This window comes from Myotis brandtii, unplaced genomic scaffold, assembly GCF_000412655.1.
Source record: "Myotis brandtii unplaced genomic scaffold, ASM41265v1 scaffold573, whole genome shotgun sequence".
Taxonomy (NCBI): domain Eukaryota; kingdom Metazoa; phylum Chordata; class Mammalia; order Chiroptera; family Vespertilionidae; genus Myotis; species Myotis brandtii.
Window position 1 is genome coordinate 1551548 of NW_005370145.1, and position 14999 is coordinate 1566546.

General features: G+C 52.4%; 1 protein-coding gene across 1 annotated transcript; it reads right to left on the reverse strand.

The window, feature by feature from the left end:
• Positions 1-735: 735 nt before the first annotated feature.
• CCDC42 (coiled-coil domain containing 42) lies at positions 736-14511 on the reverse strand. The gene is made up of 7 exons (XM_005878799.1): positions 14147-14511; positions 13709-13814; positions 13315-13419; positions 11639-11836; positions 5442-5663; positions 5174-5332; positions 736-961 (listed from the first exon to the last, which is right to left on the reverse strand). Exons 1-7 carry the CDS (start codon positions 14227-14229, stop codon positions 881-883), a joined length of 954 nt encoding a protein of 317 aa, XP_005878861.1. The 5' UTR covers positions 14230-14511; the 3' UTR covers positions 736-880.
• Between the last annotated feature and the right edge of the window lie 488 nt (positions 14512-14999).

Genomic DNA, 14999 nt, shown 5'->3' on the forward strand with positions numbered 1-14999 from the left:
GTTCACGGTGGGTGGGAGAAAAGGGAAGAGGTGGGACCCTGACTTGGGAAGCTGCCTTCATAGCTTCTAGTGGGCCTCTGCTCCCCACTTAGAAAGACCCACCTCCCACATTGTTTCTGAAGTGGTAGAGGGAAGACAGCCCCATGTGCCATCCCCACTGGCCTGCGGCCCTATGAATACCTACTGTGTGAGAGCCACGCCGAGGAGACCCGAGACCCGAGATTTTTTTTTTTTCCACTTTTGGAATGATTTTGGTTTTATTTTATTTTTAAAAATTTTTAAACATATTTTGAATCTTTTTTGTTTAAAGTATTACATAAGTCCCTTTTTCCCCCCATTGATTCCCTTCAGCCCCCACCCCCCACCTCAGGCCCTCACCACCCCACTGTCTGCGTCCATGGGTTATACATATACCCATACAAGGTCTTTGGTTGACTACCTTCCACCCACCCACTCTCCCCCGCCTACCCTCTGAAATTCTCCACTCTGTTTCATGCTATCATGTCTCTGGATCCACTCCATTCATCAGCTTATTTTGTTAATTAGATTCCACATATGAATGTGGTCATGTGATACTTGCCGAGACCCGAGATTTGATGTCTAGACCCTGGGCAGCCTAGTGACCAGCTTCAAGAGGGGGGGTGTGCTTTGGGGGGTTCTTTCCTCAATGGGCCCTCTTCCCCGTGAATAACCAAAACGAGAACTTAGGAACAAACGTATAGAATTTAATGTGCACAGGGGAGGGCGGGGCTGAGGCCCGAGGGGAAACCCGGCAGGGTGTCTGCCAGCAGAAAGGCGCAGGTCCCAGAGGGCTGGACTGGGCTGACTGACCGCAAGCTCACCGGGAACTTCTCTCTTCATCGCTGCTCACGGCGGCTCCTTAAACCCGGATCTGCGGCGTTTGGTCCTTCTTCTTCACCTCTGCCCAGATGTCCGACAGGTCCTGGATGAACTGCTGGACCTGACAAGGCAAGGGGACCGAGTGATCCTGCCCAGCCACAGGCCGCCCACCCAGGAGCCACCTTGTTCCTGTGACCAGCTGCAGCCACCTTCCCTCATTCGACAATGATTCTAGTGGACACGGAGGGCCAGGCTTCGTAGACTAACTGCAATAAATAGCCGTGGAGCTGGAACGCCTGGAGGCAGGCACGGTGACGGGAAGGAGCCAGGCTGGGGATCTGACTGAAGGGAGAGAGGAGAGAGGGGAGGGGATGCAAGCATTCGGCAGGCGGGTCCAGCCGTGTGGGGCAGGGAGCGCTCCCCCGTTGGATAATCTTGAAGGTGTCATTCACCTGAAACCCAGAACTGATGCTCCTTATGCTAATCTCCAGTCATCTGGGGAGTTTGAATTCTCTTTGCTGGCTTCTTTTTTTATGTTTTATTCTATTTATTTTTTGGTTAATCCTCACTCCAGAATATTTTTCATTGATTTTTTTTTTTTTTTTGAGAGAGAGAGAGCGTGGAAAGGAGGGGGAGAGAGAAACATTGATTGGTTGCCTCCCACATGCACCCTGACCAGGGTCAAGCCTGCAACCGAGGTACGTGTCCTTGAACGAAGCGAACTGGGGACCCTTCAGTCCGCAGGCCTATGCTCTATCCACTGAGCCAAACAGGCTAGGGCGCTGGCTTCTGTTTGTAAGAACATGAAATCAGTTTAATGGTGGAAACCGTGCTGCCTTATAAGCCAGAGGCCTGGAGTCCTGATGCAACTTCAGGGCAATTATGTCATTTTTCTAGGACTTAATTGCTTCATCTTTAAAAAGGGAAGAGGGAGGAAAGCTTGGCCTAGATGACCCCTGAGATCTCAGTTCTAACATTTCTCCTTTTCAAGAATGTCCCTGGAGATAGGACTGTCCCAAACTCTCAACAACTCTGTCAGTAGCTAATACTCGTACTATTACTGATGTGACGCCTATTTTGCGAAAAGAGGAAACAAAGAGTCAGCGAATTAAAGTAACTTTCCCAAGGCTACAGAGAAGACCAGCCCAGCATTTCCCTAACTGTGTTCTTATAATAAGTAACCACATGCCCTCCAAAAGGGTTCAGTGGTCAAGTAAGTTCCAGAAACGTTCAACATGAACTATGTGGAATCTCCTTCGAGAGCCTCAGGACTCTGTGAAGTCCCATATTTACAAACCATGTAACTTTGTTTTAGTTTAGAGTTTTCAAAATGTATTAGGCCACAGAGTCCTTTTATTCCCCCAAAGGAAATGTGTAAGCTCAGTCTGGAAAATGCTGCTCGAGACCTTCCCCCACGCAGTCTGTGGATTCGCATGGTCTGGGCCGTTCGCAGGCTGCACTGTGATGCTGTGCTCCTACTTCTACAGAAGTGGCTCCCAAAGCCCACGCTTGGATCGGTTGCAGGGATTTGTTGAGAACACTGTTCACTGAGCATCTCAGAAGCCTCCTTGAGAAATTTTTGTTGGAATTAGGGCTGGAAAAGGCTCCCTTTCTCTGAGGAAAATGTATGTTTTCTTATTTTGGTGCCAGAACTGCGTGTTGCTCTTCCTTCTGGTCGCCAGGAAGCTCAGCGTCAACTACTGTCCTTTATAAGGCCAGAGTCTGCAGTCTTTATTTCTCTCTCTTGCCCTGATCTCGGATTTCAATTTATATATTTCCTGGTCCTTATTTTTTAATTGTTCAGGCTACTGGATCGTGTGTATTTCTCTCAGGGGGCTCATATCCTTTGGGAATGCAGTGGGATGTTTTTAGAAGAACATTTGGGCTGTGTTAAGTATTCCTGTGGAGACAAATCAAGGTTGAAAGGGCCTCAGAAAGCTCACAACTCGGAGTGGATGAGCTGGAAGCTGTGCTCTCAGCAGGGATGCGCAGGCAGAGGCGAGGAGCTGGGCTCGCGGACCCCTGCCCACCTGTCTCCACAACAGCCAAAGGAAAGGGCCCGAGGCCCCCGGAGTCCCCGAGACCCCACTGCTGGGGAGAGGGCTGCAGGCCCAAACCTTTTTTATAATCTAAGATGTTATTTGTGTTTTTTTCGCTCTTATTCTCTCATGAGTGTGCAGTGGCTTTTACCAGAGTAGAATGTTTCAGTGACATGGGCTGTCACAACAGGATGAAGGCGAAAGCGGACACGAGAAGCCACCCGTCCTCCATGCAGCCAGACGTTAAGGGGATTTGTAAAAGGGTCAAGTACGCCACTCATCTCACAAAATAGCTTTTGAAAACGGATTTTTCATTAAAAAGGCTATTTATGTTCATTTGCTTCCTGTTATTTAAAAATGAATGAATTAAGTATTTTTAACTTTTCTGTTTGCGTTTCTAATGTGCTACATATCAGTAGATATAACTGATATAAACAGAAGCTCTTCGAGGGTCTTCAATAAATGTTAAGAGTGTGACGGTATCCAGATACCAAAAAGTTTGAGAATTGCTGCTTCAGCGCAGACTTTCTTACAAATTCCCTTTATGGTCTTTGGACCGTCAATAACTCTGCCCTCACTTGCCTTGAGAAGGAGGCAGAGTTTTGGGTTTAGGGAAATCCCTCTTCCTGGCTGGTCAGAGGGTGAAATCCTTTACGTTTCATGACTTTCACCTTTTTGTTGTTGTTAAACAGGGGAAGTGCCTCTCAATCAATTGCCTTTTGTAGCTTGTGTTTGATCTTCATTCACCAAATACTTGTTGAGGGCCTACTACGTGGCTGGCATTGTTTTAGACCAGTGATGGCGAACCTATGACACGCGTGTCAGAGGTGACACGCGAACTCATTTTTTTGGTTGATTTTTCTTTGTTAAATGGCATTTAAATATATAAAATAAATAGCAAAAATATAAGTCTTTGTTTTACTGTGGTTGCAAATATCAAAAAATTTCTATATGTGACACGGCACCAGAGTTAAGTTAGGGTTTTTCAAAATGCTGACACGCCAAGCTCAAAAGGTTCGCCATCACTGTTCTAGACACTGGGCTACAGTAGGGAACAAAAGAAAAATCACCGTTTAAGAGTTTTCTTTCTACTACTGCACAGCAGAGCTAAAGACTTTTGCCAAAGGAATACATAGTCATGGTTCTTTGCATGGTGCAAGAAACATGGCGAATGCATCTGCTGATGTGGAACCTCCCAAATTATGGGGTGTGTTCACCTTTGGGCAGAAATGAGATGACGTTAGGTGGCACATGACATGACATCAAATAGCTTTGGATCAGACAGTGAAAAGTTATTCAATGACTTCAAAGAGAAAAATCTCAGACTGGCACTAATATGACTCGACAACTTCCCTAAACGTGCTGGTTGTCCTCCCTTCTCCCTCACCAACATTCTCTTTTCCCAAAGAGTGGGCCTCGGGCATAAGCCTCTGGGAACTCACTAGATCTAACAAGACTGTTTTGCACAATGAATTCGATAGTGGGTCCCTGCTGCTGTCCCTGTAGATTGGGGCCCACAGGGTCTCAGTTCTAATGCTGTGAGTGGTTCTCAAAGTGTGGAACCCAGGTCAGCACCTGGGACTTGTTGGAAATGGAAATTCAGCCCTGGCTGGTGTGACTCAGCTGGTTGGAGCACTGTTGTGTGACCCGAAGGGCTGAAGGGCCGAGGGTTCGATTCTGGTCAGGGTACATAGCCAGGTTTTGGGTTCGATGATGTCTCTCTCTCACATTGATGTTTCTCTCTCTCTCCTCCCCCTCCCCCTCTCCCTTCTTCTCTCTCTAAAATCAATAAAAAAGACAACAACACAATACATCCTCAGGTTCAATTAAAAAAACAAACTACACACATCCTCAGGTGAGGATTAAAAAGAAAATGGAAATTCGTGGGTTCCTGCTTCAGTCCCATTGAATCAGAGACTCGGATGGGGCCCATTAATACTCCGCAGACCCTATCAGCGGTTCTCAACCTGTGGGTCATGACACCTTTGGCGGTCGAACAACCCTTTCACACGGGTCGCCTAAGACCATCCTGCATATCAGATATTTACATTACGATTCATAACAGTAGCAACATTACAGTTATGAAGTAGCAACGAAAATAATGTTATGGTTGGGTCACAACACAAGGAACTGTACTTAAAGGGCCAGAAGGTTGAGAACCACTGCCTAGGTGGTTGGAATCCTGCTAACATTTGAGAACCGGGGCTCTATCCGGTTCATTCCTCCACTCAACCAGTCAAGCACCATCTTGGTTCAGTAGACACAGCCCGGCCGGCACCTGCACCTCCTCTTACCATGTCCAGCTGTTTGTGCGTGTCCTCCAGGGACACGAAGGTTGTCTCCTTTAGCTGCTTGCTCACGATCTGGAAGAGGTTCAGCGTTGCCATCTTGATGGTGCCAAGCAAGAGGGTCTTTTTGGCGGCGGTGTTCTGGATGTGCGCCCAGCGGGATTCCTGGGGAGGGCATGCGGGAGGGATGTGAGGGCAGCGTGTGTGTGTGTGCGCGCGCGCGCGCGCCTCCCACGCACCTGTCCCTCCCTCCTTCACCCAACAGGTGGCTCACCCAGATGATGACGTCGCTGCGGGCGCGGTCGAAGCGCATCTGCAGGCGCGCCAGCTCGTTGTTGTGCTGCAGGATCTCGTCGTCCTTCTCCTCCATGTAGCGCGCCAGCCGCGCCTTGGCCCGCTCGATCTTCTCCTGGCCCTCCTGCGCCGACTGCATGAGGTCCTGGTGCATGCTCACCAGCGTCTTGTGCCGCGCCATCACCTCGTGGATCTCCTCGAACTGCAATGGGGGCTTGTTCACAGCACTGCAGTCCCAGGGCCCTACCGCTGCCCCGGTTCCCCGCCAGCTTCCGGCCTAGTTTCCTTGGCCTGGCAGGGAGGCCCTAGGCCCTAGGGCCAAGGTCAAGGGGCAGGAGCTCGGGGTACATTGGAGTTCTGCTGCTTGCTCCTCTGGGGTTGGTATGGGCCATGGGCCATATGTTAGGGGTACCTGCAACTGGACCAAGAGTTCTCAGTCTTGCTGCGCGTTGGAATTGAAGCATCCATCTCATATAAGAACTGCTGTTTGAAATTTTAACCCTGATGGTATGGCTTCTGTAAACGCTTGCTTGCTTAAATAATAAGGAAAATAAGACCACTCCCATTCCAGAGAGGCCGTAAACTATGCCCAGACAGAGTTGTCAGCGCTGACACCAGGCCAGGCCTTGAGATATGGTCTCATGATCCCTTCCCAGCACACAGGCCTTCTTTCTCAGAAGGCCTGGAAGTCTCATTCCAAATTTGGGAGACAAAAGACTGGAAAAAGTATAAATAGAGGAGTTTCCTCCATGTTGGGGGGCCCAGAATTTGAAAGACACATATTTCTCTGGGCCTGCGCAGAATTTAATAATAAAATGTAACTAACTCCCTTTCTCTAAGCGTGCCTTGGTTTTTCTCTGGTCTTCTGCAACAGAAACATGGGAGGAACTTTAAAAAGGACACCCGGCAGGCTCCACCCCCAGAGATTTGGATTAATAAACAGGTCTGAATGGTCCCTGGCATCTGAATTTTGCAACTCCCCCCTCAATCCCTCTCCCCTCCCAGGTGATTTTAGGGTTGCGCATTGCTACAGGGAACAGCCCGGGGAAAGATGATGGAGCACATGTCGCATGGTCAGGAAGCTCAAGGAAGGTTAGTATGAATGACCTGAGTTCGTGAAGGGGAGGGAGGGATCGACCTGCAGAAGTAAAAACAGTGCCCAGGGAACCCTGGAAGGAGTGTGGACTTCACCCCCTGAAGGATTTTAAGAAGCAGAGAGAACTGCATGTCTGCAGGAGGGGGAGGGTGCATTCTGGGATGTTTCCCATGGCAACGATGATCCTATTCAACAAGAATGTACCAAGAACCACTACAACCCAGGAACTCTGCTGACTGCTAGGGACAGAGCAGGAGATAAGCCAGGCAGACCCTGCTCTTATAAAGCCTGCAATTTGGGGTGGTGCGGAGGCAAAACAGACAGACAAGTAAATAGTCGGTCACAGCAGAGTGATAAGCCTTATCTCTGACTGGGGGATGGGGAGGACGGGGACTGTGAGGGTAATCACTTCAATATGGTGCTCTCTGGTATCCAACATTTGCTGAGCCCTCCCTCCAGCAGAGACTGCAGAGGGTACCAGTGGGTCAGGAGGCCTGCCAGGCTCCGCTGCCTCCTCTGGCATGGTCCAGAGCAGCGGTTCTCAACCTGTGGGTCGCGACCCCTTTGGGGGTCGAACGACCCTTTCACAGGGGTCGCCTAAGACCATCGGAAAACACATATGTAATTACAGATTGTTTTTGTGATTCATCACTATGCTTTCATTATGTTCAATTTGTAACAATGGAAATACATCCTGCATATCAGATATTTACATGACAATTCATAACAATAGCAAAGTTACAGTTATGAAGTAGCAATGAAAATAATTTTATGGTTGGGGGTCACCACAACATGAGGAGCTGTATTAAAGGGTCGCGGAATTAGGAAGGTTGAGAGCCACTGGTCCAGAGCCATGCCACGCTGGCCCTGACTCGCAGGCCCCCCTCAGCAGAAGGGACGAAGGCCGTGTGAGCACCAGTCCCAGGGGGCCAACTCCCCTCCCCAGGCCTTGATCAAAGTGAGCTTTCTGGCCACCCAGGGGACACTCCTTGAGCACTCTGTTCATCGCATGGCATTTCCAGTGATAGATTGGTGACTGGGATCTGCCCTGCTGCCTTTTGCCCAAGTCTGCCTCTGTGGGGAAGGGCCACCCAACCCAGCATTAGGGGAGATGGAAACAGAAAAGGTTTCCTCGGGGAAAGGATGGCTAAAATGAGACCAGAGGTATGAACAGAAGATAGCCAGGCAAAGGCATGGGGAGGGGCGGGGGCGGGGGGAAGGTGCGGAAGGATTACAGGTCGAGGGAAGGGCCTGGTTCAAGATCATGGGTGTGTGTGGCATGTTTAGGAAGCTCAAGAAAGTTTAGTATGAATGACCCCAGTTCAAGATGGGGAGGGAGAGATCCATCTGGAGAAGGAAGAAAAGTGCCCAGTGAACCCTGAGAAGGAGGGTGGACTTCATCCACGGAAGGATTTTAAGAAGCAGAGAGAGAACTTTATGTCTATATTTTGAAGTTCACCCAGCACATGGTGCAACAGCATTTCAACTTGAAATGAATGGGCCACATCTGAGCTACCAGGGGCACCTCTCCAAAACTTAGTGCTGATGGCAAAAGGCCGCAGGTGCCAACTTGAAGAGGCTCCCACTGTCCGAGGATGGGACACTTTGAACATCAGGAAGAATAGGTGCAAAGTATTAAAACATATCAAACATGTGAAAAATCCATGAGTTCATAATGATGATCACAACAGTACAGGTCGCTTTGGGAGGATGCTGGAGAGCCAACGCACTATTCTGAAAAGAATCGAGCATTGAAGTAGCTTCTATAAGACCCACACAGTGACCAAGTAGCTGACGAAGGGAAGGGTCTCTTTAAGGAGTCCTTCCCTTGATGGCAGGATTCTAGTTATGTGTGAAGAAGGGCTGATAGGAATGTCTTTAGAGGGGTCTTCTGCCCCCTACAACCAAGGAGATCACAATTGTGACTTCTATCATTAAAGACTCATCTTACCTATTTTTAAACACATCAGTGGAATCACGCAATATGTCCTTTTTCAGGTTTGGCTAATTTTGGTCATAATTAATGTCTGTGACTCGAGAAACATATCCACCAAATGCAGTGTGGGGACCTTGTTTGGCCCCTGATTGGAACAAACCAACTGTCCAAAAAGCATTTGTGCAAGAATGGGGGAATTTTTAACATCAACTGGATATTTAACATTAAGGAATTACTAACACATTTTCCCTAGGCGTGACAATGGCTCGGTGGATGGAGCATCGGCCTGCGGACTCAGGGGTCCCAGGTTTGATTCCGGTTGGGGGAGTGTGCCTTGGTTGCGGGCACGTCCCCAGTGGGGGGTGTGCGGGAGGCGGCTGATCGATGTTTCTCTCTCATTGATGTTTCTGGCTCTCTGTCCCTCTCCCTTCCTCTCTGTAGAAGAATCAATAATATATATACATATATATTTTAAAGAGCTCTTCTTTTTTAGAGTTACATACAGAAATACTTATGGATAAAAAGTATAATTTGCTTGAAAATGGCAGAGGTGGGAGGTTTGGGGGATTTGACTATGAGCTGATAATTGTTGGAATTAGGTGATGAGTAATGGAAAGTCACAGACTCTTCTGTCTATTTTTGTATATGTTCAACATTTTACATAATAAAAAGGTTTTTAAAAATATTGGTGGGAAAAAGTAAGTCACAAAAGGACATGTACAACAGTATTAGCAGTTTATGGATATGTAATATGTTGCCAAAGCAATAAGAACAAACATGTGAATGAGAAATGAGAAAATCAGAGACCGGGTTACCTCTCAGGAGAGGGGAGAAGAATGGGTTTGGAAGGGGGCACACAATCACCTATAGTGTTTTATTTAAAAGAAAAAAAGAATTAGGGGCAAATATTAAGAGTTGACAAAGCGGTGGTGAGTAGTTGGGTGCTATTTCATGTTTCTCTACACCTTTCAGCGTGCTTAAAATATGTTGAAAGAAGGAAAGGGAGAAAGAAACAGAGGTGGCGGATTGCACTGGCTGCAGAATGGACAGGCTGCTGGGCAGGGGTCATACAAACTTGAGCTCCAGGTGAGGTCACTGGTGGTCTGGATGAGGAAGGGGCAGGGACTGGATGCCAGAAATACTTAGGAGGCAGATCAGACCAGCGCTGCTGATTGATGGCTGCAGGGAATGAGGGAGGAGGGAGAGTCAAGGATGAGGCTCAAGTTCTGGTGAGGCTGTGAGTGGGAGGCTGTGGGTGTGAGGCTGTGGGTGGGAGGCTGTGGATGGGAGGCTGTGGATGGGAGGCTGTGGGTGGGAGGCTGTGGGTAGGAGGGTATGGGAGGGGGTTATGCCATCCACTAGTACCAGACACACCAGCAGTGGGCTGGCCCTGGAGATGGCGGGAAGCAGGTGAGATGAGTTGTAGACACGATAAATTAGATGTAGGGGCCTGAACTCAGGAGGGAGACACAGGACAGCGAGGTACAGGCCACTCTCCTCAGTGCATCCTTTGTCTCTCCGCAGCCGCCACAGGCATCGATCCACACCGAGAGGGCCTCTCATACCGCTCTCTGCCCTGATAAGGGGCCCTACCTCCTGCTGTCACATGGGGCATGGGGACACAGCGTGGAGAGCCACTGACATGGGGGCACCCAAGAGAGGCCCAGGGGATTGATTAGGGAGAAGAGTGGAGGGTCTGGGACAAAGACCTGAGGAAGGTGTCAGGAAGGAGCTGGGAAGAGGAGCCCCAGAGGTGCCTGATGAGGAAGGGCCAGAGGTCGGAAGAAAGCAGGAGGAGAGGAGGGGGCCCAGAGGAAAGGGCAAAGGCGTGCTTAAAGGAGGAGTGTCAACAGTGACGGATACAGCTGAGCCTTGAACAATGCAGGGCTTAGGGGTGACAACACCCATGCAGGGCTTAGGGGCGATGACGCCCATGCAGTGGAAAATCCACATACAGCCTTTGACTCCCCCCAACTTAACCACTGGCAGCCTGCTGTTGACTGGAAGCCTTAGTGATAACATAAACAGTCGATTGCACTTACGTTGTATGTGATGGGTATTATATACTGTATCAGAGAGTGTTGCTAAAAAAAACACAAGGAAGAGAAAATACGTTGACAGCACTGACTGTACTGTACTGATCGATACTGCAAGTGTATGCCATTGTTTTAGGCTACAGGATTCGTCTGAGGTTTTTCCAATTATTTGTTGAAAAAAGCCACACGTCAGTGGCCCTGCACAGCTCAAACCCCTGTTGGCGAAGGGTCAACCGGACTGCGGGTGCATGGGCTGGAAGAGGCTGGGCAGTTCCCGTCGCTCTGGCAACGAGGTGACTCAGGAAGAGCAGTGGCCAGTGGCGCTGTGGGGCCCGCAGAGGAGCGGCTAGAAGCCAGCCTTCAGCCACGCACAGGCTGGGAGACCCCAGCAGTTTCCCTGACCTCCTCGGGGCCAATGAGCGAACTGAATGCAGTCACGTGTGAGCAGCCCCGAGCCCAGGGCCCAGCACACACCGAGCCAGTGGTTCTCAACCTTCCTGATGCCGCGGCCCTTTCATACAGTTCCTCATGTTGTGGTGACCCCCAATTTCATTGTGACAAATTGAACATAATTAAAGCATAGTGATGAATCGCAAAAACAATCTGTAATTATATATGTGTTTTCCGATGGTCTTAGGCAACCCCTGTGAAAGGGTCGTTCGACCCCCAAAGGGGTCGCGACCCACAGGTTGAGAACCGCTGCCCTAAGCTCTCAAGCGCTGCCTTAGGTTGGGTGTCTCCCAGTTTCTCCCCCTTCCTCTCCCCATTGACTCTCAAGTCAACAAAACGCCAGGGAGGAGGGGACGCTGGGAGAGAAGCAGGCCACATCCTGACGCAGGCAAAGCTTCTCGCTGCGCAGCGAAAAGAAACCTCCTTTCCCCCCACACACCGCACACCACCAAACAGAGGCATGGACACAGCGGTCACCTGTACAGACACCAAGGTACACCGCCCAGTCCCCAGCCCCTACCAGGGGCCTTTCCCAGCTGCCCTCAGAGTAGGTGGGCATCCCGCCCCCACCCCCCAGAGGGTCCCTCCGCCTCCTGTAGCCCCAGGCCTGGGCCGGGGAGGTGGGGGCCGAGGGAGGCACCCCTCCTGCCCCCACTCACCTCAGAGTTCTCCACCACCTTCTCCAGGTACTTGTTGAAGATGGAGTAGTTCTGCAGCTTGCTGCTCAGCTGCTGGTGCTGCAGCCGCAGGGCCGCCATCTCCTGCTTGGCCTTGGCCAGCTCACGCATGCGCTGCCTCTTGAGGTCTCTCTCCTTGTTGGCTTTCTTCAGGGCGCGGATCCGTTTCTGGTCATTCTCCTGGGGCCAGGGAGGTGGTGTCTGCCAGGCGCTCGCCCTGCCCTCCCTGGGGCCCAGCTGGTGGTGCCCCCACCCAGGGCCTCCGTTTGCTGAGCCCAGGTCACCCTGAGGATGGGCAGGGACCATGCAGGTTGGCAAGAAGGCCTGAGCTGTCTCCCGATTTGGTACTTGGTGCCTCAATTTCTCCGACTGCAGAAGGGAGAGGCAGTAGCCCCTCTCTTCCTTCCAAAAGCTGGGGCAACAGTGCTCAAGCCACGGGGAGATGAGCTAGGAGAGGGGCCTGCTCCAGAGGGCCTGGGGCGAGGCCACGCCAGAGAGCATGCAGCTAGGAGCTCCGATTGGCCTCAGGCTCAGGCAGGACGAACAGATGCGGGTAATTCCATGCCCAGAAAAAGACAGGACACTCAGCTACTGCAATTCAGGCCGACCCCACTTCTGCCTCCTTCTGCAAAGCCTCCCCCACCAAGATTAGAGGGCGAGTCCGACCCTCACAGGGCACACGTGCGACTCCGTTCCCTGGTGCTGGTGCCTTTGGGGGCACGTGGGGAGGACACAGAGGATTGGCACTGTCCCCGTCAGCCCAGGAGAAGACTGAAGGGCCTAAGCCAGTGGTTTTCAAATCCAACTGTGCATCACAAACCCCTGAGGAACTTCTTAAAAATGTAGTTGCCTGGGCCCGACCTCGGGCCTCTGAAAGCAAGGGGAGGGGAGTGCCGGGGTCTGCATTTGGAACAAGCGACGCTGCAGTCGCTGGTGGCCATTTGGAGAACCCTCGCCCCCAAATTTCCTGCTGCCCCAGCCACTCCATTCGCTTTCCTCTGGTCAGTAAGAGGAACCGCACCTCTGGAGAATATGCCTGGTCCCTCAGCTTCCTTTCCCACCTGGGTTAGGCCCAGAGCAACACCGAAGAGGCTCCAGAGCAGGCCGCCCCCGTAGCAGGGACCAGCGATTTCTCCCCGGAGCTGGGCCAGCCTTTCCTTCTGGGAGAAATCTGGGTTTTAAATGGTGAGATCGCTCCTCAGGGGACCAATTGGGAGGAGTTGCCTCAGAGTGGACTCTGGTGCTTGGTCCTTCAACCACCCCCTCCCTGGACCCTCAGTGCCAGGAGGGAAGGATGGGGTCATTGGGGAGACTAAAACTCTGCCTGATTTATCCTTGTTTCTCCAAGTGCCGAGCCCTGCCCCTAGCGCATTCATTCATTCATTCATTCATTCAATACATCGTGTATACCAGGTATGGGTATGGAAATGGTCAACGGAAATCTAGAAGGAGCAGAGACTGACAGGTAAACAAGGAATTACCGACAGCAATACGTGGGGACCTAAAGGGAGAAGCCCCCGGCATTGCTGAGCACTGAGAGACATCTAACCCAGGGTGAGGAGTCAGCCAAAGCAAGGAGGAAGAGGAGAGGCAGGACACGGAGGAGGGGACGAGAGTGCGGGTGTCCATGGCCTGCTGCAGGCCGCACACCCAGATACCTGGATGAACTGTTCGAACTTCTGAATGTGGGCCTTCAGCTGGGCCTCCTTGATGCCCAGTTCCTCCCAGCGCAGGTTCAGCGTTTCCATTCTCCGCTGAAATGTCTTGGGCGGAGGAAGCAGGAAGGTCAGGAGGGCCTCTGGCATGGGAACCAAGGAAGGCCCCAGCATCCTCTGCCCCCGCGCCTCTCTCCCCAGGTCTCCCCACTTTCCACCCCCTGCCTGGTTCAGAGCAGAGCATCCCGGGGCACTGGCACCCCCAAAGCCTGGGATTGTTTCTGTGTCTGCAGAGGGAACACAGAACCACCATCCGGGACCCCTGGCGTTAGCCAAAGCCACCCACAACATGAAGCGCTGTCCCTGTGGCCCCTGCACCCCTCCCCCAGTCTCCCACCTCCTTCTTATGCAACATAGCATGGTGCATGATCTTGGCCTCCTTCTTCTTCTCCAGGAGCTGGATAGATGGGGAATCCGACTGCTCCTCAATGTGGGGGAACTTCCTGTCCAAGACATGGGCCAGAGGGGCTGGGGCAGGCTGGGCTGGGAGTGACCGGTGGAGAGACAGCCATGGGGAGGGGAGGGAGCCTGTCGCCGCCTGAGTGAAGGGAACGGTGTGCTGCGAGGGAGAGAGGGCTGTGCTGATGTCCAAGGAGCAAGGTGAGGCAGGGTGATGAGGGGTGGGGATCGGTGATGGGGTGGATTGGTGCCAGGTGAAGGGGCAGGACCATTTGGGTCACTGGGCTGTAGGAGAGGGAGGGGTTGGAAGGTGGGACGCGGGTGGCAATGGGAGGTCCCAGGCGCAGAGGGGGCGGCCCAGGCCCCAGGCACTCACTGCAGCAGCTGGAGCAGCCGCTCCCCATACTGCAGCCGGAAGTACTCGGCCAGGTCTTCCTCCTCCATGATGCCGAGACTCATGGTGGCGGCGGTCTAAGGCCCAGGCAGCCCAGTCTCCGCAGGAAAAGAGTGGGTGGTGGAGCCCCAGGTAGCTCGGGAGTGGTCGGCGCTTGCTTCTCCCTTTCTGACTGCTTTTCAGGGTCCAGAGGGCGGGTGTCTGAGTGACTCCCCGGAAAATGGCTGGAGGCTGAGAGCAGCAGCCACCAGAGACCTGGTTACCTAGCAACAGGACGCCGGTTCCGTGGACCACCCCTGGAGCTGGGCTTCGCCCTCTGACCTCTGGCCCCGCTGACCCTCGCTGGCTGGGGCCCGCAGGGACTGAGGGAAGAAGCTGGGCTGGGTAGATGCTGGCGTCCAGGCGTGGAGGAAGGGAAACGGGGTTCGGTGGAGGGGCGGGGTGTGTGAGGCCGAGGCGGGGCGGGGCTGGGACAGGTGGCCGAGCAGAGGGGGACAGAAGGAGGGACAGAAGGAGGGACAGGAGGAGGGAGATGCTTGGCCGAGGCCGGGGCCTGGGGAGGTGGGGGGCGGCCTGAGCCGGCCTCCCCGGGAACAGGAATGCGGCCCCGGGCAAGGCCCCGGGAGGGAACAGACCCTCCTTTTGCGGTTGGCGGGATGTTAAAATATGAGACGTGCCAAACCAGGCGCCGTAGATGTCACCCATGGACGTGTCTGCTGTGCAGTGGCTGCCTTTCTTGATCCCATCCGAGCTCCGTGCATAGCTCATCTGGCCGAGGGTCGGCGTGGAAATGTGAGAGCCTGCGTGGGAGGAGGGCCGGGGCGGTGCGGGCCCG